The 27,637-nt window shown below is 38.4% G+C and overlaps 1 protein-coding gene across 1 annotated transcript in view; it reads left to right on the top strand.

Annotated features, from left to right (window-relative positions):
• Positions 1-27,637, top strand: part of KCNH5 (potassium voltage-gated channel subfamily H member 5) — a 295,393-nt gene that overhangs the window by 21,248 nt on the left and 246,508 nt on the right. The window contains exons 2-3 of the mRNA XM_060620001.3: positions 6,490-6,613; positions 27,136-27,242. Of these exons, the coding sequence (XP_060475984.1) occupies positions 6,490-6,613; positions 27,136-27,242 (231 nt within the window). The remainder of the gene's footprint in view (positions 1-6,489; positions 6,614-27,135; positions 27,243-27,637) is intronic.

The raw sequence follows: 27,637 nt of genomic DNA, 5'->3' as shown, positions 1-27,637 counted from the left end.
GCTTCTAGCTATCATTATAATGTTTATCAGACTCACCCATGCTGTTGCATGTGTGAGTAGTTTGTTCCATTTTAGACCTGAGTGGCTTTTCTTGTAGGACTATGTCACAATTTTTAATCCATTCTCTTGCTGATGGACATTTACCTTGTTTTCAATTTTTGACTGCTATGAATAAATCTGATGTGAACATTTTCCTTACAAGTCTTTTTGTTAACATATGTTTTTGTTTCACTTGAGGAAATACCTAAGAATGAAATTTCTTGGTCATGGTTAAATATTTAACTCTACAAGAAACTATTTTTCAAAGTGATTGTTCTATTTTCTATTCTCATTAGTATTTTATAAAGAGTTCCAGTTGTTTCACACTCTCATCAACATTTTGTCCTATTAGCCTTTACAGCCACTCTAGTGGTTGAGTGATGCATCATTGTGCTTTTAATTTGTATTTCCCTGCTGCCTGATGATGGTGAGCATCTTATTCTTGTGGTTATTGGTCATTGTTTATCTTCTTTAGTGAAATGTCTGTTCGAGCTATGTGCCCATGTTGTTCACTGGGTCATTTGTCCTTTTGTAGGATTTTTTTTGGTATGTCCTGGATAGGAGTTCTTTCTCAGATATCTGTATTGTAAATATTTTTTTTTTATTTTTATTTTTATTTTTGGGACAGAGAGAGTCAGAGCATGAACAGGGGAGGGGCAGAGAGAGAGGGAGACACAGAATCGGAAACAGGCTCCAGGCTCGTAAATATTTTCTTAGTCTATGGATTTCCTTTCCTTTTTTTTTTTTTTTTGAAAATGTCCTTGAATGAGCACTTGATTTTAATTTGATGGTGTCTAATGTATTTATTAACACTTTCTTTTACAGTGATTGCTATAGGAGTCTTATCTGAGAAATTCTTGTCTTCCTTAAAGTTGCAAATATTTTTTTCCTGTGTTTTCCTTTTAGTTTTCACCTTTGTATTTACGTCTATCACCCACCTTAAATTGGTGTGTGTGTGTGTGTGTGTGTGTGTGTGTGTGTGTGGTGTGACGTAGCAGTGATGGTTCAACTTTTGTTCATGTGGACATACAGTTGTTTTAGCCGAGTTCATTGAAGAGACTTTTCTTTACCCATTAAACTGCTTTGGCATCTATGCAAAAAACCAGTGGACCATTTTTGTGAGGGTCTATCTCTGAACTTTTTAATTTGCTTTATTGGTTGTATGTTTTCCCAGCTTGGTTCTTCCTTTTCAGATTTTATTTTGGATTATTTTTGGTAATTCATATTTTCATAATATTTTATGATTACTTTGTCAACTACTGTTTTCACTGGGATTATATTGAATCTATAGATCAATTTGCAGAGAGTTGATGTCTGAAAAAATATCCAGTCTTTCAATTCATGAACATGGCGTAGCTCTCCATTTGTTTAAGTGTCCTTTAATTTAGCTAAGGAGAATTTTTTTAGTGTTCATTCTAGAGGCCTTGCACATCTTTCGTTAAATTTATTTCTAAGTATTTGATATCCTTCTAAGTGAAATTGTTTTTCACTTTGCAATTGTCTAATACTAGTATATAGAAACAAAATTAACTGTTATATTAACTTGATTTCCTGCAACCTTACTAAATACACTTATTACTATTTTTTTAATGTTTATTTCTGAGGGGGGGTGGAGAGAGAGAATGAGAGCACAAGCAGAGAAGGGGCAGAGAGAGAGGAAGATACAGAATCCAAAGCAGGGTCCAGGCTCTGAGCTGTTAGCACAGAACCTGATACCAAGCTCGAACTCACAAACTATGAAATCATGACCTGAACTGAAGTTGGATGCTTAACCGACGAGCCACCCAGGAGCCTCACTGAATTCACTTATTAATTTTAGATGTTCCTTTAAATATTCCTTAGGACTTTCTCTAAACAATCATGCCACCTGCAAATAGTCATTATATCTTCCTTTCCAATATTTGTATCTTTTGTGTTTTTTCCCTTTTACTTTTTTTTTTTTTTTTTGCCTTATTTCACTAGTTGGGCCACCAATAAAATGTTGAGTGTAAGCATTGAGAATATACATCCCTGACATTTTCCTGATCTTAAGGGGGGAGTTATTCAGTATTCCACCCTTAAGAATAATGTTAGCTCTAGATTTTTTAGTAGGTATCATCTGTCAGTTTGAGGAAGTTTCCTTCTTTTCCAAGGTTGCTCAGAGATTTTAATCATGAATGAGTGTGAGTTTTGTCAAATGCTTTTTTTTTGCATCTATTGAGAAACAATCATATGATTGTTTCTTTTATTCTATTGATGTGATGGATTACATTGATTGATTTCATAATGATAAATCAGCCTTACATTCATGAGACAAACCCTACTTGGTTATTATATATATATTGCTGAATTCTATTTGCCAATATTTTCTTCTGGAGTTTTGCAACCACATTCCTAAGATCTGTTTGTCAGTAATCTTTTTTTAACAGCCATTGTCAGATTTTGGTGTTATGATAATGCTGACCTCATAAAACAAGTTAAGATACAGGATACAAGAGTGTTGATTCATAGGAGCACTTGTACCCCAATGTTTATAGCAGCACTTTCAACAATAGCCAAATTATGGAAAGAGCCTAAATGTCCACCAACTGACAAATGGATAAAGAGGATGTGGTTTGTATATACAATGGAATACTACTTGGCAATGAGAAAGAATGAAATCTGGCCATTTGTAGCAACGTGGGTGAAACTGGAGGGTGTTATGCTAAGTGAAATAAGTCAGGCAGAGAAAGACAGATACCATATATTTTTACTCATATGTGGATCCTGAGAAACTTAACAGAAGACCAGGGGGAGGTGAAGGGGAGAAAAAAGTTACAGAGAGACGGAGGCAAACCATAAGAGACTCTTAAATACTGAGAACAAACTGAAGGTTGATGGGAGGTGGGGGAGAGGGGAAAGTGGGTGATGGGCATTGAGGAGGGCACCTGTTGGGATGAGCACTGGGTGTTGTATGGAAACCAATTTGACAATAAACTATATTTAATAAAAAAATAAATTAAAAAAGTTAAGAAATATTTCCTCATATACTTTCTGACAGAGTGTGTAATATTTGTATTATGTCTTATTTAAATATTTGAAGGGGGCCCCTGTGGGGCTCAGTCAGTTAAACGTCCGACTTAAGCTCAGGTCATTGTCTCCCCGTTTGTGAGTTCGAGCCACACGTTGGGCTCTGTGCTGACAGCTCAAAGCCTCGAGCCTGCTTTAAATTCTGTGTCTCCTCTCTCTCTCTGCCCCTCCCCTGCTCACACTCTGTCTCTCTCTCAAAAATAAATAAAAAAATTAAATATTTGAAGGATTTCACTGAGTCTGGAGCCTTCTGGGCTAGTTTGTTTTTTTTTTAATAGCAAGTATTAAGATTTTCCATTTCTTTTTGTGCTTTTTAAGGTGTTTTTCTTATTCAGAAATTTTGTTCATCAAAGTTTTAAAATTAATTGGCAAAAAATTGTTTGCACTATACCTTTATTATCATTTCTATCTGTAATATATCCAGTGATGTCTTCTCTTTTATTCTTAATGTTGGTAACTTGTGTTTTCACTCTCTCGTTCTCTTTTTTTTTTAATTATCAGACTTGTTAGGGGCTTATCATTTTTACTAATGTTTCCAAAGAATTAATTTTGACTTTGTCAAGGTTCACTTTTCTTTTTAAAAAAATTTTTTTTTAACGTTTATTTATTTTTGAGACAGAGAGAGACAGAGCATGAACGGGGGAGGGTCAGAGAGAGAGGGAGACACGGAATCTGAAACAGGCCCCGGGCTCCGAGCTGTCAGCACAGAGCCCGACGTGGGGCTCGAACTCACAGACTGTGAGGTCATGGCCCGAGCTGAAGTCGGACGCTCAACCAACTGAGCCACCCAGGTGCCTCAAGTTTCACTTTTCTTTGAATACTTTCTATTTTATTGATCTGCATTCTGATCTTTGTTTCCTCATACTTAATTTGGGTGTAATAGCTTTTCTAATTTCTTCATATAAAAGTTTAGATAACTGATTTTAAAACTTTCATCTGTTAAAAATATAAACGTTTAAAATGAGAAATTTCTCCCTAAGTATTGCTTTAAGTGTATCCCACAAACTTTGATGTGTTGTTACTTCATTAACGTCCAGTTAAAAATATCCTCTAAATTTCTTTTGATTTCTTCTTTGACCCATTTCTTCTTCTAGACCCAGTCTAGAAAGGAATTGGGTAATATCCAATAGTGTAGATTTTTTTAGATAATTAAAAAAAACCCACCTCATTCCTAATTTAATTGCTTTGAGGTGAGACTATATACTCTGTGATTTCCATATTTTGAAATTTATTGACTTCATTTTTGTGACTCAAAATCAGATCTGTCTGGGTAAAAGTTACACGTGCACTAGAGAAAAATGTGTATTCTGTAGCATTCTGTAGAGTATTCTATGAATGTCAGTTAGCTAGAGTTAGTTGATAGTGTTTAAATATTCTATATCCTCAATCATTTTTACATCTGGTTGTTCTGCCAGTTGATGTGGGAGAGAGTAAACATTCCATTTTTATTGTGAAATTGTTGAATTCTCCTTTTTTGTTATGTCATTTTTATCCTTCATGTATTTTGAAGCTCTTTCATTACTTTTATATACATACTTTTATATACAATTGAGACTGTTATGTCTTCCTAATGAGTTGACCCTTTTGCTATTATTAATTGTTCCTTTTAATCTCTATTATTCTTGTCTTTTGCATTAATATAGCCACATTGGGTTTCTTATGCTTAGTGTTTGTGTAGTGTATGTTCCCCACACTTTCACTTTCAACTTGTCTATGTCTTTATTATTTATTTTTTTAAGTTTATTTTTTTTTTTTTGTTTTGAGAGAGAGCAAGAGAGAGAGAGAGATAGAGAGAGAGAGAGAGAGAGAGTGCATGTGGGGGAGGGACAGAGAGAGAGGGAGAAGAGAGAGAATCCCAAGCAGGCTCTGCACTGTCAGTGGGGAGCTCAGTGCAGGGCTTAAACACATACACTGTGAGATCATGTCCCAAGCTGAAGTCAATGTTTAACTGAGCCACCCAGGTGCCCCTAAGCTTAAAGTCTTAAAATCATAAGTTAATTTCTCTTTTTAGTATGCTATTTTGAATATGAGTTTGAAAGAGATTTCTTTGGTAGATATTTTGAATTTTTGAATTATAGTATTCCCTTAAAAATGTACTCTTTTTATTTTATTTATTTATTTTTAAATATTTATTTTTGAGAGAGAGAGAGAGAGAGAGAGAGAGAGCGTGAGCATGAGCTGGGGGGTGGGGAGGCAGAGAGAGAGAGGGAGAGAGAGACATAGAGAATCCCAAGCAGGCTCCACACAGTCAGCATAGAGACCAACGCAGGGCTCGATCTCACAAACCCTGAGATCATGACCTGAGCTGAAATCCAGAGTCAGATGCCTAACTGCCTGAGCCACCCACATGCCCCTAAAATTTACTCTTTTAAAATATTTATTTTAAAAATAATATTTTAGGGGTGCCTGGGTGGCTCAGTCGGTGAAGCATCCGACTTCAGCTCAGGTCATGATCTCACGGTTTGTGAGTTCTAGTTCCGTGTCAGTCTCTATGCTGACAGCTCGGAGCCTGGAGCTGCTTCGGATTCTGTGTTTCCCTCTCTCTCTCTGCTGCTCCCCTACTCTCACTCTGTGTCTTTCTCTCAAAAATGAATAATAAACATTAAAAAGTATTTTATTTCTATATTTTAATATTATTCTAATTTTGTTTCACTATAATGTTAACATATTTATCATCTGATTTACAAAATTGCTAAAGGTGCTGCCTAAAACTGTTAGATTTTCAATCAAGGTTGATACCAAAAGATATTATTTTTGTATTAATTTTTATACCTAATGCAAAACCACTTCTCTATGTAAAATAGATCAGAGATGTTCCTTTTATTTAGAATAATGATAGTTTCCAAATTCTGTGTAAAATGTGGTTGAAAAGAATATCTTTGAATAATTTTATTTAAAAAAAGACTCTTCTCTTATTTTAAATTAGACTTCTCAAGATCAATCTCATGGACAAAATTATATGTCAAAATTATAATAGAATTTTTGGAGGAGTCATACAAGTTTGCTTCAATATTATCAAGTTCATTTTCTTTGTCTGTGGAGAAGTGACTGTAGCCCTTGTCTTAAATTAATCTGTGTAATTATTATAGTCACTAACTTTTATTTAATATTAATCATACTTGTTCTTCATAGCTTAGAATATACTTGAATGCAAAGAGGTATTATAAACTGGCTTCTCTTCAATGGGGTTTTTGTTTGTATGCAAATCTTGTACTTATTGCAGATCTCATTTGATAATCACGCTGAACTGACTATGTCAATCTCCAGAATAGGTTTTGTTATTTGTACCATAACAAACCATTGTTGCGTTGGTCTATCTATGAATTTGTCTTTTCATTTCCTTGAAAGAAGTACATTGTTAAATGCAGATAAAAAACTTCCTTTTCCTTCTTTCTTCTTTAGAATCGAGTTTCTTACTGGGAAACGCCCAGATTGTGGATTGGCCAGTAGTTTATAGTAATGACGGTTTTTGCAAACTCTCTGGCTATCATCGAGCTGACGTCATGCAGAAAAGCAGCACTTGCAGGTAGGTCCTAGAAGAGCTCAGGAATCTTCTCTGAAGTGTAACTAAATGTTGACTGTGATTCATGGCTACACTTGCAGGAGTCCCCCGCTTGTCCCTGGTTTTCGTTCCTGAGGTTTTGTTTCCCGTGGTTTCGTGCTTCGCATGGTGTATTACCCCCAGTTAACTACTTTCAGAAGCAGATGCTCCTCCTTCTGATGCAATGTCACGTCCAGAGTAGCCTAACACTACCTCCAGATGCCAATGTCATTCTCCTCACTTCATCTCATTATATAGGCATTTTCTCATCTCACATCATCACAAGAAGGGTGAGTACAATATAATAAGGTGGTTTGGGAGAGAGATAGACCACGTTCACATAACTTTTATTACAGTATATTGTTATAATCATTCTATTCTATTATTACTGTTGTTGATCTCTCCCTGTGCCTAATTTATAAGTTAAACTTTATCATAGGTATGTATGTCTAGGGAAAAAACACTTTATACAGTGTTAGGTACTATCTGCAATTCCAGGCATCCACAGGGGTTGGGGGAGGGGTTTGGGAGAGGGTCTTGGAACATATCCTCCCCAGATAAGGGGAAGCTCCTGTCTTAGACTCACTGTGATGTTGTGGTTTATAATAGGAAATATATATTTGGTATCTGACACAGTTCCTGGCACAGGTCTCTTAAAACTCTTGGAATTTTCTGTGATCAGAGAAATAAAAGTGTCTTTTGTTATGTTAATGGCGACTTTCGGAAGGCCCTTAAGTAACCTTAGTGTGGAGGCTGTTGCCATGGGAACCATCTAGGTGCTAGGAGGGTGGAAACTTTCAGTACTCCTGCTCCTCAATTCTCAGCCTCTAGGGAAGGGATGGCCCGGAGGCTGAATTAATTGCCAATGGCCAGGGATGTAATCAGTCTGGACTGTGTAGTGTAGCAGCCACAAGCACACAAAAGGACAGGGTTGGTGAGCGTGTGGAGGGCCTGGGAGAGCATCGCACCTGGATGGCACTCTGTTTTTCCACCATACCTTGCCTGTGCATCTATCTCTTTGGTCCGGCTGTTCCTGAGTTATATCCTTTTATAGTAAACCAGTGATCTAGTAAAGAAAAGATTTCTCTGAGCTCTGTGTGGTGCTCTAGCAAATTAAACAAACCCACGAAGTTTGCGGAAACGTCCAGTCTGTAGCCGGTAGGTCAGAAATACAGGTACCAACCTGTGCTTTCAATTGGTGTCTGGAGTTGGGGGGTGGGGGGTGGTCTTGTAGAACTGAATCTTATGCTGTATCTCCAGGTAGTGTCGGAATTGAGTTGAATTGTGGGACAGCTGTAACTGAACCAACATGAGTTTGCTCCTTGGTGAGTCAGAAACTACCTGATGGAGTTGTCATGCAAACAAAACTTTATTCGCAGCAAATAAGGAGATACAGGGGAATGGCTTCCAAAGCCTCCCCAGAACAAGGGTGAATGGATTCCTTTTATTTAGGATTAGGATGAGTATTTAGACAGGGAAGCCTTGTCATTGTATGTAGGAGCGGGCATAACGTTGTGCATGCGTCTTAAGGAAACATGCCTGTCCACGCGTTGTATGTTATGTAGATGAGCCTTGTGGTCCTCCTTGGGTGGAGATTTTATACTATAATGAGCTAAATGTAGTTGTCGGACATTCTAGAGGTCACTTCATGGTCCATCTGTGCAGGTGTGAGTCTGAGGTTAAGCTCAAATGCTCTAGGCTGTCCCGGCTGTTGGAGGTCTTGTCAGGGCAGTGGCTGTCACTAGTAGGGTGGTTTCACTTTCCATTTGCCAGAGTTAAGAGATAAGCTGGAAAGAAAAGCTTAAGGAAAAATGGGGGACAAAGTTCGGTGCATATAAGCAGGTGGGCAGTAAAGGTCAGGTCTTGGTGTCCCAAGAATTGTTTGTTGGTGTGGAGACTTGTTGCCACCCATCCTCCCCCATTGGTGCTAGAATCTGTCTACACTCACAAACAAAAACTGTAGGACAGTACAAAAGCAGGAAACTGTATTAGAATATTAAGGAGACTAAATTGTTATTGCAAATATATAATTTAAGAGCCACTGGGGAGAACTTGTGCAAAGAAAAAGATGTTCCCATATCTGTAAATCTACTAATTCTTTCAAGAAATAGTTTTTGAATACTTACAATGAGCCATGAATTATTCTCAGGTGCTGAGTGATCAAAGGAGCGTCCTGTATCAGGCAACCACTGATGGCATCAGCACTTCTTGAGCTGCTAAAACTGTCTTGAACAGAGTAGAGTAAACGGCCCCCAACCCAGTAGGACAAAATTCAGGAACATTTAAAGAACATCGAGGGGCACCGAGCCTGGAACCCGCTTCGGATTCTGCGTCTCCCTCTTTCTCTGCCCTGCTCACTCTCTGTCTCTCAAAAATAAGTAAACATGAAAAAAAAATTAAAGAACGTCAAAATGAAGTTTTTACATCTTGAGTAAATCACATCTGCTTGGTAATGTTGATACATTGTAACTTGTTATTTTGTTTGGCTTATGTAAAACAGAATCTGGCATTTATATTATTTATTACAATTCTTTCTAAAACATGCCATATTTGTGAGTTTAAAGAGAGTATTATGAAAAAAAAAAGGTCGTATAAAAGAAAGGAAATTCTATAAAGGGAACCAATTTAGATCCTAAAACTTTTTCACAGTATTTCAGTAAGGCCAGATGGGATGTTTTTTACTGGAGATAATTTCTCTTCAAAGTTCTCACTTAACTAAGCACCGAAATCATGTTACTTTGGAACTGTAAGGGATTTGAATTATTGTCTACTCCACATCCTTTGTTTTTCACAAAAGAAAACTGAGGGAGGGTTATGTTAAGGGACTGGCCCCGGGGAAATACAGGGATTTCTTTATCTTTTTTTCCTGTATATTTGTGCTAAAAACATATACAATACACTATATATCTATCTATATCTATCTATCTATCTATCTATCTATCTATCTATCTATCTATCTATATTCTGCATCTTCAAGGAAGCCAGGGATTCATCTTATACCAGTGAGTGTAAACCTGACTGCATGTAGGAATCATTTGGAGGGATTTTGTGTAACATAGATTCCCAGACCTCACCTCTGGGAATCACCTACTGAATCAGCATCACCTGAGGTGGGAGGTAGGAACAGGTACCAGTACCTTTAACCATCGGCTCAGATGATTCTGAGTTTAGCCAGGTTTGAGAAATAATCTGTTCAAACTTCTTCCTTCACTTATCTTGTCCCTACAATCTTTTTTCTCTCTAAAGTTATTTTCACATTCGGTCTTCACTCCCAGGTCTGAAATTGGTAAGCAAGAGTGATGGAAAACTGTGCTCCCCTTCCCCCCCACTGAGAGACTGCCTTTGGTAGCACTGATGTCTTCATGCCTTTTTCATCCACTGGATGAGTATGAGCTCCTAGGCTGCCATTGCACTAAGGTGTGTGTTTTAAGTTCTGGGAGGTTGAGGTCTGTATTGAGCTTCTCTGTTCCCTTATGTCTCAGCAGGCTTGTTAGGAAAAGGTTAGTTTTATGGTAGACGTTACTTGTGGAACAGGCTCTATAGAGAGTTCCAGGGACTGTAGATGCTCTCATGCCCATTTCCTCTTTTTGGACTGTGGACATCCCATCATTATGTCATGCCTGTTTCAGATGCCATTTTCTACCTGAAGTTATTTATGATTCCCTCAGTGAGATGTGGTTTTGCTCCTCTGACTCCCTTTTGGTTCATTATTTGGCATCATCATCTGGCCTTCAACTAGCTTTCCTTATCCCTCGGGGTTTCATCGCTATTGCTTTTGTCATTTTAGAGACATATTGCTCTTCGTATCTGAATATATTGTAAAGTCCTGTACCCATCTGTCTTTGATTCCACGTATCTGCCTCCACTTTTATCCTGTTTTCTTTGGTATGTGAGGTCTGTCCTACAAAAGGGTTTATGAAAACAAATGCTTGCAGCATATTCTCTCCCGTAGAAGAATAGCTTTTTAACTCCTGCCACCAGTGTCAGATTATAAGTGCCTTTAAGGTAGGCATTTCATCTCCTTCACTTTTGTACGCACTAAGGACACAGCTCAGTGTTTTGCATTTGTCTTTGCTGAATTAGATAGCTCACTTTGCAATAAACCCTAACCCAGGTCTCATGTGCTTCTGTGCTCCCAAGAGTTATGGTATTCGAGGTGGTAAGAGAGCAGAGGGCTTTGGATTGGGTTATGCTTTTTCACTGTGGGAAGAAGTATGCAAACCTTCCCCCAGCTCTTCTTTCTTCACTGTTGTTAGAGATGGCATTTTCAAAATGATAATATTCTCTTTTAGAAAAGAACTTAAAAAAATTTTTTTTAATGTTTATTCACTTTTTTTTGAGAGAGAGAGAAAGGGAGAGCAACAGACACCCAGGCACCCCTTAAATAAATTTCTTTTTTAAAAAAAATTTGTTTTGAGAGATAGAGACCAAGCAGGGGACGGGCAGAGAGAGAATCCCAATCAGTCTTGTGCTGTCAGTGCAGAGCCTCAGGTGGGGCTCGATCCCACGAACCCTGAGATCATGACCTGAGCCGAGATTAAGACACGGATGCTTAATGGACTGAACCACCCAGGGGCCCCTCAAAGTAATATTCTTATGTAAACAATTATTACTTGATTGCATGAAACACCCCGTGTGTTTTGCTAACCTAGAAATCGCAACCAGTTTAATGCCTTCGTGGAACAATGAAGACTAGCATCTGATATATGAGCAGATGATATTTGAGCCTTATCAGGTTTTCTTATAGGCATAGTTGATTTTAATGTACTCTGCTTCTAAACCTCTTTGTCCCTTTAAAAAATTAAACTCTACTTTTTTTATGTTTACTGCAGCATTTTTTAGAAGAATGAAGTCCTGGAAATAGTTAAAATGTCCAGTCGTAGGTTTGTTAAAAAATATTATGGCAAAGCCAAACTTTCTAAATCATATGTTGGAAGGATAAGACACTGAAAGAAGCTAACAACATATTTTTTAAGTAAAAAAAAATGAACTGACCAGCCAATCAACCAACAACAACAACAAAAATGTTACAGAACAGTATCTGTATTATGACTCTGATTTTTTTTACATATGGCTTTTTTCTATTTCCAGTATAAATCTATAAAAGCCTTTGAATATTACACACAAGGACACAAGAAGGAAAGACAAAAATTATATACACATTTAGAAACACATTGTTAACGCTAAAAGTTATTATAGAGTTTGGAATCACTGAATTCCAGTTGGAGATAACTAACTTGATACTGAGGATAGCCTTGCAAATATTTCAAAGAATTTTACTGAGTTTCATAATGACAAATGTTAGGCAAATGTAACAGAATAAGAAACTACAAGTCCGTGGGCATCCGTTTGTGAAGAAAATATACGTCATTTTATATGCTGAAACAATAAATCATCTTTTTATACAGCTTTCATTAGATGGATTAAAGTATTTTAAAATAATCAAACATGAATTGTTTGAGAAAATAAAAAACTGTTCATTGTGATTTTGCAATATCAAGAAGCTAATATTTAGTTCTTCTGCTTTCTTGTTTCTCTTTGTCCTTCTCAGTCTCCCATTAGACCAGGTGCAACAAATTAACTACTAAACTAAACATACTCCTCAGTTTCTTCCCATAGTATTGTGATCCTTCTGGGCAAAGTCTCCCTTTTATTTTATTTCTTTTTCTTGTCTTTGATTTCCTTTCCCCTTCATTCCACCCCCTTCCTTTTCCATAGCTATTCATTGTAGCATGTTTATTGTGTGTCTTTCGGATCCATCTTCTGTTTGTTTATTAAATAAGTATGTTCTTGAAGTGATGTTACTTTGTGTGTGTTTGTTTTTAAAATCTACATAAGTCAGAGGCGCCTGGGTGGCTCAGTCGGTAAAGCGGCCGACTTCGGCTCAGGTCATGGCCGACTTCGGCTCAGGTCATGATCTCGCGGTCCGTGAGTTCGAGCCCCGCGTCGGGCTCTGTGCTGACAGCTCAGAGCCTGGAGCCTGTTTCAGATGCTGTGTCTCCCTCTCTCTGACCCTCCCCCGTTCATACTCTGTCTCTCTCTGTCTCAAAAATAAATAAACGTTAAAAAAAAATTAAAAAAAATCTACATAAGTCATACCATGCAGTAAGATTGATAGTTTCTTACTGTTTCACTCAACCTTTTGTTATTGAGAGGTTTTTATGTTGCCATATGACAATCTCTTTCATTATGTCTGATGCTGTATAGTGCCCAAATGTCTTCACAGCCTCCTGTTTTATTATCTATTCTAGCAGTCGTGAACTCGAACTTCTGACATTTTGCTACATTCAACAACAAATATCTTCCTACACATCTTCTTGTGGCCCCATGTGAGAAATTGTCTCCACACCCAGAAGTAGTGTTGCCGGAGAGTAGAATGTATGCTGAATTTGTAAATTAACTGCTGCCAGGTGGCTGTCCAGAGTACCTTTCTGTTTCCTCTCTCAGCAGCCATGAAGGAGTATTACCATTTTCCTAAATCCTTGTACTTCACAGTAGCATCTACATTTCTATTTTTAAACATGTGATGTGTGGTGGGGCGCCTGGATGGCTCAGTCTGTTAAGCGTCCAACTCTTGATTTCAACTCAGGTCATGATCTCACTGTTTGGGAGTTCGAGCCCCGAGTAGGGCTCCGCACTGACAGAGCAGAGCCTGCTTGGGATTCTCTCTTTCTCTCTCTCTCTGCCCCTCACCTGCTCACATTCTCTCTCTCTCTCTCTTTCTCTCAAAGTAAATAAATAAACTTTAAAAAAATGTGATATGTCCTATGTACCATCTCATTTTGTTTTGGCTAAAATTTCAAAAAACATTCTTATGATACTTGAGGATTACCAGGAATTTCAAATCTAGTCCATTTCATTGTCTAATAATTGCATTTCCAAGCCTTTGGGCTATTTTGCTATTTATTGAAGGACACAAAACATACTGCATATTTAAAGGTGATTGTAGGTTTTGGGGGAATGGCATTTAGTAGCTTCTGATCTTATCTCATGACCCCCAGGAAGCCCTGACATTGGTTGAAGGCATCAAAACATACTATCATAAGTAGGGTAGAAATCACTTTAGCATTTTACCTTTGATTAACTTGAGATTTTTTAAAAAAATCCCTCTGTTCTTGTTTGTTTTTATTTTTATTTTTTAAATGTTTATTTGAGTCGGGGGAGGGGGTGAGAGGGACAGAGAAGGAGAATGAGAATCCCAAGGGGGCTCTGCACTGTCAGCACAGAGCTTAATGTGGGGCTCAGACTTCCCAACCATGAGATCATGACCTGAGCTGAAATCAAGAGTCAGATGCTTAAGCGACGGAGCCACCCAGGCGCCCCAGAGCTGTGCTGTTTTTAGAGAGGTGAGAAGAGCAATCATACAGGTACGAAGGATTGGAGTAGATAGATACTTTCAAATACATTTTTTTTCTGGAAGGCTCATTAATAATCCATTACCCAAGCCATCAAATTAGACAATGAAACAATTAAGAGGCACTTTATTGGATGTACTTCACAAGGAGTTTCATTAGCACAGGGTTCTTTCAGCCAGCCAGAGCACAGTACGCATGAGGGATGCCACTCGGTGTGGTGACATTTGGCTGAGGGCTCTGATTCACACGGTGGCACTGAGGGAAAGTGTTGGAGAGCAGAGGTGCCTCAGGGACGTCACACTCCAAAGGTTAGATGTCCAGTGCCATCCCTAGTTTCCATTAGTTACACACCATGGATCTACCACTATGACTCTATCTAAATCTTCTTAAACTCCTATAAATTAATGGGTTGTGAAAACTTTTGGTTATGATTCACTGTATAAAGTAGCTCCTTGATTTATTTTAAAATTACCTCTTTCAGATTTTGAAAGCTGTGTTATTTGTTTCTAAAATTTCCTCCTTACTCCCTCTCTCTCAGGCTTCTTTTTGATTCTTTGACTATTTGAGCTCATTCTCCCATTAACTTTTGTGATAATTTTATTCTTGTGGCTGATTCCGAGCTAGAGACCACATTTACCCACTGCATTAAGTCAATCTGTGTGGTTTCTGTGATGAAGCTACCCTAGGTTGTGAATTACAGGCTATAAATAATATTATCCTTTTTGTGGTGACTGAATATGGCATTTTAGTCCAGGAACATCGTTGACCATTAGCAGATTAAGATAGATTGGCAGAACTCATGAATAGGTTATATATATTTTTTGTTTGTGAGGTTCCTGTCTCTCCTGGAAATTTGTCTTATAAGACATAAGGCTTAAAAGGCTTGTTGTGAACTTTTGCTGGTAGAATAAAGGACCCAAGAATAAGTAAATCCTGCTGTAAAGCAAACCTACCTGACCTTAGAAATTTGCTAGGGCAGGAAAGACATGAAAGGTATACTGCTGAATGCTCAGGCCTGCTGGATATAGCCTAGGCCAGACCTCAGGAAAACTTCTCCCTATCCTAAGACCAAATTTTATCACCGGTTTATCGTGTGGCAAGAAAAGTGGCAAGATTATTCAGGAGCAGGTCCTGAATGGATTTATATTTCACCCTCATCGGCTCACAAAGAAAGAAGACACACAAAATGATGTATGTATCCCTTTAAGATACAGTGACACTGCCCATTAGCAAGCATGGCCCAACCCCTGTTCTACAATTATAGAGGAGCTAGAGAGTAGTGGGGTTGGGGCTAGGGCTGGAGGAGCTTTCTTCTAACCCCACCCATAGGGAGCATTTCCAGTAATAATTCAGGCAGTGTATAGCACATTATAATTTGCAACTGCATGTGCATTATCCTTTTAAAGCCCTCACCCTCTGAGGTATATGAACATTATCATCATTTTACTGATGAGGAAACTGAGAGTCCAAGCAATTATATGATTTGCCCATGAATTATGCAGTTTGTAAATGGTGCAGTGGTCTTGTTATATCGTGATCACTCAATATTATAACGGAGACAGATAGCATCTGTGCATCTAATTTTCTTTTCAATAAGATAACAGTGCACTTGTAGTAGTCATGTATAATTACTGTAAGGGAAGCTTGGCATTCTGTCTGAGAGAGCAGCTTGAAGTTCTGAAATGTTTTTCTGTATTCCCATTATATATTCCTGGAGGATATACGCAAGAAATGTGTAAAATTATGATATAGGTATATAGTTTCAAAAGCCTGAGGATTACCATTTCTGAATCTTGGTTTCCTTCAGATTCCATTAACCATTCAAAGACTGCATTGAGCTTTAGTCATCCGGAGTCAGGCTGCTGGAAACCTTGATAAAGACACTCAACATTTACGTGTAAAATAGCCAAGCAAATAAACAAATGTGCCATATTCCTGTAGACTTTGTGGAAGCACTGATTTAGTCAGTTTGGGCAACTTCAGATGGAAATATGTCCTTTCATTGGAAGAATGGATAATACATTTCAGACATTCCTTATAGTTTGTTTTGAAATATTTTTTATTAGTTAATTGCTGAATTTTACCACTTCAAATATGTGTTCTGTCACTGGAAATATGTGGTTTAATAAACATAAAATGAAAAATGTGAGTGAAACAATATAACAAAATAGAAGACTAACTTTAAGAAAGTATTCAGAATGTAATAATCTAGGATTTTTTTTCTTCAAGTGCCTTTATTATGACAGGCAATTTTACCACTAAAAGGGCTAAATTAGTGAAGAATACATTATAGAGTTTTCTGACTTTATTTAGAAAGTTGTGGAGCGCCTGGGTGGCTCAGTTGGTTAAGCGTCCGACTTCGGCTCAGGTCATGATCTCGCGGTCCGTGGGTTCGAGCCCCACATCAGGCTCTGTGCTGACAGCTCAGAGCCTGGAGCCTGTTTCAGATTCTGTGTCTCCCTCTTTCTCTGACCCTCCCCTGTTCATGCTCTCTCTCTCTCTGTCTCAAAAATAAATAAATGTTAAAAAGTTGCTTGTTTTCATCTTTAGAATTTTCACTGAATCAGACTTGTGTTGTATTTGTTATTACGTGGTATTATCACATCAATTTCCAAGAATTTTGGAATTTTGAGTTGTCACTTATTTTTAAATCCTATTAGAGTTGATTTTTCAAAATTTTTATCTTAATTGCTTGTTATATTATAGACACTTTCTTTTTTAAATGTTTTTCTGTTGGCCAATTGCGGATATTGTGTTTTATTTTATTGAACCATAGAGCTCTGACATTTACTAACAAGAGTTAAATGGTTTTTCTTTCTTTATAAGACCATAAACATTTAGTTACCTTAATTATCTTAACTTTTTTTCTGTTTTTTAAATGTTTTCTTTCATTCTTTTTTTTAATGTTTATCTATTTATTTTGCATGTGCGTGTGCATAAGTGGGGGAGGGGCAGAAAGAAGGGGAGAGAGAGATTCCCAAGCAGGATCCCCAAGCCTGATGTAGGGCTTGATCTCATGACTGTGAGATCATGATATGAACCAAAGTCAGGAGTCAGACACTTAACTGACTGATCCACTCAGGCAACCCAATGTTGTTGTTGTTGTTGTTGTTGTTTTTTCTCTATTAAGGAGTTTTTAGATTAAAAATCACAGTCAATTAAAAAAAATCTGGTTGATTTAAAAAGTTCACCCTATAAAAAATATTAACAGTATTAAACTAGTGTCTTAATTTCTGGAGGGGAAGGAGGGTGTCTTTGTGCTCTTTAATTCTAGTTTCACAGTAATGCCTTCAAGAGATTTTCACAAAATTCTCATGAGGCAGAGTTTAGTCTTTGGTGGAAGCAATGGCTTTTCAATGCTGTCTTACAGGTAGGCTCTGAGAGCTTTCTATGTGAGTCTGACATCGAGATTATGGAGTTAGAATCTGCCATTTTATTCTGAGATTCTCTTGCTTAACTTACTTTTATGATGACAATGAAAATTCTTTTTTGAAAATGTAGAATGCAGACTGGGCAGTCTTTGGTAAACCTCATCCATTTCCTTTCATTTCTTAGTTTCTAGAATTCTAGTTGCCTAGGTTAGTATTATCATGAGATGGGCCATCACTCTGTAATTTCTGGTTCTGATACGGCATTCCTATAGGATCTTCTAGTTTTTCTGGATCTTGCTATCCAACTATGCTTTTCATGTTATAAATTTTCTAGATTGATACATTCAGGGCCAGATTTCCCATGAAGATCATGAATCTTAACCTTCAGGGGCCCTCACTTGAGTGGAAGTCTTTCAAAGCTCTGTACCTAATTTTGTTTTATAATTTTATGTTATTTTTTCTTTAAAGAGGGTCCCTAAAATTGTATAAGCTTTAGTCTCTATCACACTTGGATCAGCCTCTGGCCAATATGCTAAGTCATTGAAAATGGATGAAAAACAATAACAAAGATATACATGGACCTTCAAAAAACTTATTCAAGGTATCTGGAAGTGCCACATATTCTTTCCTGGTGGACTAAATGATCTGGACAACTATGCTAACTAGTAGGACTGTGTATCTAGAACCAGATGCACAGCTAAAGATCGTGAAAGCATCAGAGTAGAGTTTTAGAGGCTTGTAGTCCTTGACTGAGTTCTATTTTGTAGATTTTCAGACTTTTGGTGAAATTCGCTTAGAAAAGTGGATAATTTCAAACATTAGGAAATTTTTGTGGCATGTAAAATCTCACTTTTTAATTTATGTTTTGTATGTTCCCCATAACCATGGCAACAGTGTGTCTTCTTCAATTTCTCACCATTATTTTCCTCCCATGAGCCATACCTGCACCTATCTTTAAATTTTAACGTTTATTCATTTTTTGAGAGACAGAGAGAGACAGAGCGTGAGTGGGGGTGGAGCAGAGACAGAGGGAGACACAGAATCTAAAGCAATCTCCAGGCTCTGAACTGACAGCACAGAACCCGATGCAGGGTTCAAACTCCGTAAGATCATGACCTGAGCCAAAGTTGGACACTTAACTGACTGAGCCCCCAGGGGCCCCCATACCTGCACCTATCTTTTTTTTTTAATTAAATATAATTTATTGTCAGATTGGTTTCCATACAAAACCCAGTGCTCATCCCAACAGGTGCCCTCCTCAATGCACATCACCCACTTTCCCCTCTCCCCCACCTCCCATCAACCCTCAGTTTGTTCTCAGTACCTAAGAGTCTCTTATGGTTTGCCTCCCTCCCTCTCTGTAACTTTTTTTTCCCCTTTCCCTCCCCCCTGGTCTTCTGTTAAGTTTCTCAGGATCCACATATGAGTAAAAACATATGGTATCTGTCTTTCTCTGCCTGACTTATTTCACTTAGCATAATACCTTCCAGTTCCATCCATGTTGCTACAAATGACCAGATTTCATTCTTTCTCATTGCCAAGTAGTATTCCATTGTATATACAAGCCACATCTTTATCCATTTGTCAGTTGGTGGACATTTAGGCTCTTTCCATAATTTGGCTATTGTTGAAAGTGCTGCTATAAACATTGGGGTACATGTGCCCCTATGCATCAGCACTCCTGTATCCCTTGGGTAAATTCCTAGCAGTGCTATTGCTGGGTCATAGGGTAGATCTATTTTTAGTTTTTTGAGGAACCTCCACGCTTCTCCAGAGTGGCTTTACCAGTTTGCATTCCCACCAACATTGCAAGAGGGTTCCCGTTTCTCCACATCCTTGCCAGCATCTATGGTCTCCTGATTTGTTCATTTTATCCACTCTGACCAGCATGAGGTGGTATCTCAGTGTGGTTTTGATTTGGATTTCCCCAATGAGGAGTGATGTTGAGCATCTTTTCATGTGTCTGTTGACCATCTGGATGTTTTCTTTAGAAAAGTGTCTATTCATGTCTTCTGCCCATTTCTTCACTGGATTATTTGTTTTTTGGGTGTGGAGTTTGGTGAGTTCTTTATAGATTTTGGATACTAACCCTTTGTCTGTTATGTCATTTGCAAATATCTTTTCCCATTCCATCAGTTGCCTTTTAGTTTTGTTGATTGTTTCCTTTGCAGTGCAAAAAGTTTTTATCTTGATGAGGTCCCAACAGTTCATTTTTGCTTTTAATTCCCTTGCCTTTGGAGATGTGTTGAGTAAGAAATTGCTGTGCTGAGGTCAAAGGGTTTTTTTCCTGCTTTCTCCTCTAGGGTTTTGATGGTTTCCTGTCTTACATTCAGGTCCTTCATCCATTTAGAGTTTTATTTTTGTGTATGGTGTAAGAAAGTGTCTAGTTTAATTCTTCTGCATGTTGCCGTCCAGTTCGCTGAGCACCATTTGTTAAAGAGACTGTCTTTTTTCCATTGGATATTCTTTCCTGCTTTGTCAAAGATTAGTTGGCCATACATTTGTGGGTCCAATTCTGGGTTCTCTATTCTATTCCATTGGTCTATGTGTCTGTTTTTGTGCCAATACCATACTGTCTTGATGATTATAGCTTTGTAGTAGAGGCTAAAGTCTGGGATTGTGATGCCTCCCGCTTTGGTTTTCTTCTTCAATATTACTTTGGCTATTCGGGGTCTTTTTGTGGTTCCATAAAAATTTTAGGATTGTTTGTTCTATCTTTGAGAAGAATGCTGGTGCAATTTTGATTGGGATTGCATTGAATGTGTAGATTGCTTTGGGTAGTATTGACATTTTAACAATATTTATTCTTCCAATCCATGAGCAAGGAATGTTTTTCCATTTCTTTGTTTCTTCTTCAGTTTCCTTCATAAGCTTTCTATAGTTTTCAGCATACAGATCTTTTACATCTTTGGTTAGGTTTATGCCTAGGTATTTTATGATTCTTGGTGCAATTGTGAATAGGATCAGTTTCTTTATTTCTCTTTCTGTTGCTTCATTATTGGTATATAAAAATGCAACTAATTTCTGTACATTAATTTTGTATCCTGAGACTTTGCTGAAGTCATGTAACAGTTCTAGCAGACTTTTGGTGGAGTCTGTCAGGTTTTCCATGTAGAGTATCATGTCGTCTGTGAAAAGTGTAAGTTTGACTTCATCTTTGCCAATTTTAATGCCTTTAATTTCATTTTGTTGTTTGATTGCTGATGCTAGGACTTCCAACACTATGTTAAACAACAGCAGTGAAAGTGGACATTCCTGTCGTGTTCCTGATCTCAAGGGGAAAGCTCTCAGTTTCTCCCCATTGAGAATGATATTAGCTGTGTGCTTTTCATAAATGGCTTTTACGATGTTTAAGTATGTTCCGTCTATCCCAACTTTCTTGAAGGTTTTTATTAAGACAGGATGCTGTATTTTGTCAAATGTGTTTTCTGCATCTATTGACAGGATCATACGGTTCTTATCTTTTCTTTTATTAATGTGATGTATCACATTGATTGATTTGTGAATATCGAATCCACCCTGCAGCCCAGGAATGAATCCCACTTGATCATGGTGAATAATTCTTTTTATATGCTGATGAATTTGATTTGCTAGTATCGTGTTGAGAATTTTTACATCCATATTCATCAGGGACATTGGCCTGTAGTTTTCTTTTTTTGCTGGGTCTCTGTCCGGTTTGGGTATCAAAGTAATGCTGGCTCCATAGAATGCGTCTGGAAGGTTTCCTTCCCTTTCTATTTTTTGGAACAGCTTGAGAAGGATAGATATTAACTCTGTTTTAAATGTCTGGTAGAATTCCCCAGGGAAGCCATCTGGTCCTGGACTCTTATTTTTAATAACTGATTCAATTTCTTCACTAGTTATGGGTGTGTTCAAATTTTCTATTTCTTACTGTTTGAGTTTTGGTAGTGTGTGGGTGTTTAGGAATTTGTCCACTTCTTCCAGGTTGTCCAGTTTGTTGGCATATAATTTTTCATAGTATTCTCTGATAATTGCCTGTATTTCTGAGGGATTGGTTGTAATAATTCCATTTTTATTTGTGATTTTATCTATTTAGGTCCTCTCTCTTTCCTTTTTGAGAAGCCTGGTTAGTGGTTTATCAATTTTGTTTATTTTTTCAAAAAACCAACTCTTGGTTTCATTTATCTGTTTTACTGGTGTTTTTTTTTTTGGATTCTATATTTATTTCTGCTCTATTCTTTATTATTTCTCTTCTTCTGCTGGGTTTGGGGTATCTTTGCTGTTCTGTTTCTAGTTCCTTTAGGTGTGCTGTTAGATTGTATATTTGGGATTTTTCTTGTTTCTTGAGATAGGCCTGGATTGCAATGTATTTTCCTCTTAGGACATCCCAAAGGGTTTGCTGCATCCCAAAGGGTTTAGGTTGTTGTATGTTCATTTTCATTTGTTTCCATATATTTTTAAATTTCTTCTCTAATTGTCTGATTGACCCATTCATTCTTTAGCAGGATGTTCTTTAACCTCCATGCTTTCCTGTGGTTGATTTCAAGTTTCATAGCATTGTGATCTGAAAGTGTGCATGGTATGATCTCAATTCTTTTATATTTATTGAGGGCTGTTTTGTGATCCTGTATGTGATCTATCTTGGAGAATGTTACATGTGTATTTGAGAAGAAAGTATACTCTCTTGCATAATTCTAAATATATCTGTCAAGTCCATCTGGTCCAATGTATTGTTCAGGGCCATTGTTTCTTTACTGATTCTGTCTAGATGATCTATCCAGTTGTTGTAAGTGGAGTATTAAAGTGCCCTACAATTACCACATTCTTATCAGTAACGTTGCTTATGTTTGTGATTGTTTTATATATTTGAGTGCTTTCAAATTCAATGCATAGACATTTATAATTGTTAGCTCTTCCTGATGGATAGACCCTGTAATTATTATATAATTCCCTTTTTTATCTCTTGTTACAGCCTTTAATTTAAAGCCTAATTTGTCTGATATAAGTATGGCTACTCTAGCTTTCTTTTTACTTGCAGTAACATGATAGGTAGTTCTCCATCTCCTCACTTTCAATCTGAAGGTGTCCTCAGGTCTAAAGTGAGTCTCTTGTAGACAGCAAATAGATGAATCTTGTTTTTTGTTTTTTTTTTTTTGTTTTTGTTTTTGTCTTTGTTTTTTTTTTTTTTTTTTTTTTTTTTTTTTTTTTTTTTTTCCATTCTGATAACCTATGTCTTTTGGTTGGAGCATTTAGTCCATTTACATTCAGTGTTATTGTCAAAAGATATGGGTTTAGAGTCATTCTGTTATCTGTAGGTTTCATGCTTGTAGTGATGTCTCTGATACTTTGTGGTCCTTGCAACATTTCACTCACAGAGTCCCCCTTAGGATCTCTTGTAGGGTTGGTTTAGTGGTGATGAATTCCTTCAGTTTTTGTTTGTTTGGGAAAACCTTTATCTCTCCTTCTATTCTGAATGACAGACTTGCTGGATAAAGGATTCTTGGCTGCATATTTTTTCTGCTAATCATATTGAAGATTTCCTGCCATTCCTTTCTGGCCTGCCAAGTTTCAGTAGATAGGTCTGCTACTATCCTTATGTTTCTACCTTTGTATTAGTTAAGGCCCATTTATCCCTAGCTACTTTCAGAATTCCTCTTTATCCTTGTATTTTGCCAGTTTCACTATGATATGTTGTGCAGAAGATCAATTCAAATTATGTCTGAAAGGGGTTCTCTGTGCCTCTTGGATTTCAATGCCTGTTTACTTCCCCAGATCGGGGAAGTTCTCAGCTATGATTTGTTCAACTACACCTTCAGCCCCTTTCTCTCTCTCTTCTGGAATTCCTATGATGTGGATACTGTTCCGTTTGCATCACTTAGTTCTCTAATTTTCCCCTTCTAATCCTGGATTTTTGTATCTCTCTTTTTCTCAGCTTCCTCTTTTTCCATAATTTTATCCTTTAATTTACCTATTCACCTCTCTGCCTCTTCAATTCATGCTGTGACCCCCTCCATTTTATTTTGCACCTCATTTATAGCATTTTTTTTTAGCTCCTCATGACTATTTCTTAGTCCCTTGATCTCTGTAGCAATAGATTTTCTGCTGTCCTCTATGCTTTTTTCAAGCCCGGCGATTAATTTTATGACTATTATTCTAAATTCTTGTTCCATTATATTGCTTAAATCTGTTTTGATCAATTCTTTAGCTGTCACTTCTTCCTGGAATTTCTTTTGAGGAGAATTCTTCTGTTTCATCATTTTGGTTAGTTTTCTGTCCCTTAAGAGTTTTAAAAGTTTGTTGTGTGCTCTGCACCTGCGAGCACTGCTATATTAAAGGAGGGTCATACACCGTCCAGGGCCTGGCCCTTCAGGAGGTGTTTTTTGGAGAGTGTTACTTGCTCGCTGTTGTTGTGACTTTGGTTATTTTATTTCCCTACTCGTAGTGATGTTTTGGACCCTCCACCAGATGTGCTTTGATTTGTTCCTTGGAATAGCCCCGTAAAAGAAAACAGATAGACAAACAGGAAACAAAAGCATGCAAACACACAAACATAAAACAAATAAACAAAAATAAAAAAAAGCAAAAAACTAAAAACAATCAAAAGCAAAAAACCAGAAACACCGGCCACAAGTAAAGAACAGGGTGGAAGCGGTGCTGATGGAAGAACACATACAAAGAGAGAAATGGGGGGGGGGGGGGGGGAGGAAAAATAAACATTGGCCAGGCAGAGAGGCTAAAAGGCTTAATCCTGAGAGAGAGAAAGGAAAATGAGGAAGGAGGCGGGGGAAAAGAAATGAAGATAGAGTTATCCAGACAGAGAAACTATATGGCTTCATTATTCCAGAGAGAGAAAGGAAAGTAAAGAAGGAGGTGTAGAGCATGTATCAAGAGAATGGATGAAATATGTCTGTTTAGACAAACCAATAACCAGAGTAACCAGCCTAGAGGAGGGAAGAGATAAGGAGGAGAAATGGGGGGGGGGGGGGGTAGACTATATCTATATATCCAGAGTTGACCTAGAATTAATCCAGGCAATGCTGCAGCGCTCCTCTAGAGGAGCTGTCCGTCTGATTAAACAGGGTCCCTCTGGCTCCAGTGGATACTCAGTTACCCAGTGGTGAGGGGCGTGGTTTGGTGTAGGCTGGTCCCGCCTCACTGAGGGGCGTGGTTTGGTGTAGGCTGGTCCCGCCTCACTGAGGGGCGTGGTTTGGTGTAAGCTGGTCCCGCCTCACTGGGGGGCGTGGTTTGGTGTAGGCTGGTCCCGCCTCCATGGTGGGCCCCTGCAGACCCATCCCTGAGGCCCCGCCCTGGTGGTGGCGTTGGAGGGAAAATGGCGGTGGGCCCCCATTCTCTTCTCCACAGACCCGCTGGACTCCACTTGAGTCGTCCTCACTGTGCCGCGGGTACAGACGGCGCGGTCCTTTTCGCTCTGCCAACTCCCCTGACCCTGCGCTTGGCTAGGATTCAAAAGACCGGCTCCACGCACTCTGGCGCTGGGGAAACGCCTCTCAGCGTGGCGGAAGTGTGGCCCTGGCTCGTTTTGTCTGTGCCACCGCGCTTCAGGGAGGACCGCCTCTTCCTCTGCAGACTGTGCCACCGACCCCCTGGGGTGGCGGATGCAGGCCAGCTTTGTCTTTTCCCACAGCACTCCAGGAAGGGGGTTGCTCTTTCCTGCTGTGGACTGCGCCCTCGAGGCCACTGAGCCTGGGGGTGGCAGACGCAGGCAGACTTTGTCCTACGGCGCCGCCCTCCAGGGAGGGGACCGCTTTCTCCTACGGCAGACAGTGCCCCTGATCTACCACCAGCCCAGGGCTGGCTCCCCTCCTCCCCAGGTGCGTGAACAGGGAGCCGGCCCCAGTCTGAAGAAATCCCTGCAGTTAGAGATGGGCTCCCTCTCGGTCCCAGTCCGAGGTTTTTCTCTTGTCCAGATACAGTTCTGAACTTCCCAAGCCGCTCTTTCTCTTCGTCTCTGCAGAAGGGGACTCGCCCCCCCAGCCCCCCCTCCCCCCCCCTTCGTGCCTACGCGGCCGTTTTATCTCCCCCAGTTAGCAATCGCCTACCTATGGTCTCTCAAGTTGTGCTGGCTTCTTCCTGGTAGATTCAGTCTCTTTTCCTCCCAGACTCTTGGGGTTCAAAGTCCTTTGGCTTCAGCACTTCTTTGTTTTAGAGACGTGGGAAGTATGGATCCCCCTACTTCTCGGCCATGTTGGCCCCCTCCTACCTGCACCTGTCTTAACTGATGAGAAGAACTGATGAGAATGCTCGTGCATTATATTGTCACACGGAGTCTTCACGTTTCCTTGTTGTATGGGAGGATAAAAAAGACCATGCAAGTTGAAACTGGGTGATACGATCTTAAGACTCAGGGGAAAAATTTGTGATTATTCTGTGACCTTTAACAACGTCTGTCAAAACATTAAAAACTCTCTTACTGTTGATCATAAATGGAGGGAAATGCAAATAATAGTAAAACTAATATTTAGCACACTGATTTAGAATGTAAGAAACACTGAGAATTAAAGTGTTTCATTTCTTTGTAAAAAACGATCACAAGTCACTTGAATAATACTTACCTTCTCGTAATATAGCATGACATGAAGAGAGCTTTTTTTTTTCTCTCTCTTAGTAAAGGCTCATGCTCCTTTGTAAATCTATATCAGTCTCGACTATTTTATCCTTATACTCTCACTGTTGTGCACTCTCTCCTAGACCTCTTTTAATGTGATTTTTTTTTTTTTTTTTTTTTTTACTGGCATCACTTCCTCTGGGAAGCTTTGATCCTTTGTGTCACAACCACTGTCCTGACTTATGTTGATAAGTTCTCCCTCCCTCAATTCCTCTGTTTGCATATCTAGAGTCTCTCTCCATTTTTTTTAAAGTTTATTTATTTTGAGAGAGAGCAAGCATCAGTTGGGGAGGGGCAGAGAGAGGAGGAGAGAGAGAATCCCAAGCAGGCTCCATGCTGTTAGTGCAGGGCCTAATTGCAGGGCTTGATGTCACGTGCTATGAGATCATGACCTGAGCTGAAATCAAGAGTCAGATACTTAACTGACTGAGCCACCCAGGTGCCCTAGAATCTCTCAAGTGACAGCAGTGTCAACATTCCCACAGCTGTGTTTCATCTATACCTTCATGTGTGTTCAATTTGAATGTCACTTCCAGCATTATCATTTGCTGGTCAATCTGTGATAGCTAATTCCTGCTTTTGATGATCCATATTTGTAAAATGTCATGTGGGTTCATTGCTGAGAACCAAGGAGGCAACACAACTACATGCTTTGTGGGCATGAACTTAATAACAAATGCACCATGACCAATATTGAGGGGCTTGGAAAGAAGTAATGGGATTGGTTACTGATTATGATGTGTATCTTTCATTTACCAGTCATTTGTAGGCTGGGGAGCTAGCAGAAAAGTTTATATTTTATGCAGATGTTTACAGTTATTATAGTATGATAACTGAAATTTGAACCATGCTGTTTGATTTATTTAACTCAACTGTAGTAACTGAAATTTGTGCCTATAGAAACTATGTAAATTGATAACTCTCTTTCTCTCTCTCTGTACGTTTGAAATAACTTCTAAACCTAGCTGTTAGCAAGAAGTTTAAGTCATGATTAAAACATTGTTTCAGTAATTTATTTCCTCTTGTGAGAGCAACATTTTATTTTGTAACTAAATGTGAATACTTAACCCAAAAAGACAGCTATGTAATTTTATATAGCATTTGAAAAGCAAAAAAAACAAAAAAACAAAAAACAAAAACAAAAACAAAAAAAACCCAAAAAACCCCAAAACTGAAATGGATTGTTTTTTCCAGTTTTATGTATGGAGAATTGACTGACAAGAAGACCATTGAGAAAGTGAGGCAGACTTTTGACAACTACGAGTCAAATTGCTTTGAAGTTCTTCTGTACAAGAAAAACAGTATGTATCTAAATTATCAATAAGATGTGTCAACTCTGTTGAACGTTATGTTTTGGTTACTGGTAATTGAGCTGTAGTGTAGGGAGAATATAAAACTTTGTTTCTTTTCTTGGCAAAGGCAGGGGGTGCTGATAAAATTAGATAGCAAAACTAATAAATGATTCTACCTATGAAAAGCAACCTTTTGAGGAATAACAGAAAAATACGGTGCATTAATGTGATTTTGTGTGTGTGTGTGTGTGTGTGTGTCAGATGGCAAAATGTTTTATAATATTTATGGTAAAGATCCTGTAGTTATATGACAGCAACTAAAGATGACAGACAAATTCATTCATTTCTTCTTATGGTTAAAGGAAAAGGTGATTAGTATCACAGTATGTGTGATTACTTTTCTA

This window comes from Panthera onca, chromosome B3 (genome assembly GCF_046562875.1).
Source record: "Panthera onca isolate mPanOnc1 chromosome B3, mPanOnc1 haplotype 2, whole genome shotgun sequence".
NCBI classification, from domain to species: domain Eukaryota; kingdom Metazoa; phylum Chordata; class Mammalia; order Carnivora; family Felidae; genus Panthera; species Panthera onca.
The sequence above is the reverse complement of the archived record's forward strand: the minus strand, read 5'-3'. Positions and strand labels throughout refer to the sequence as shown.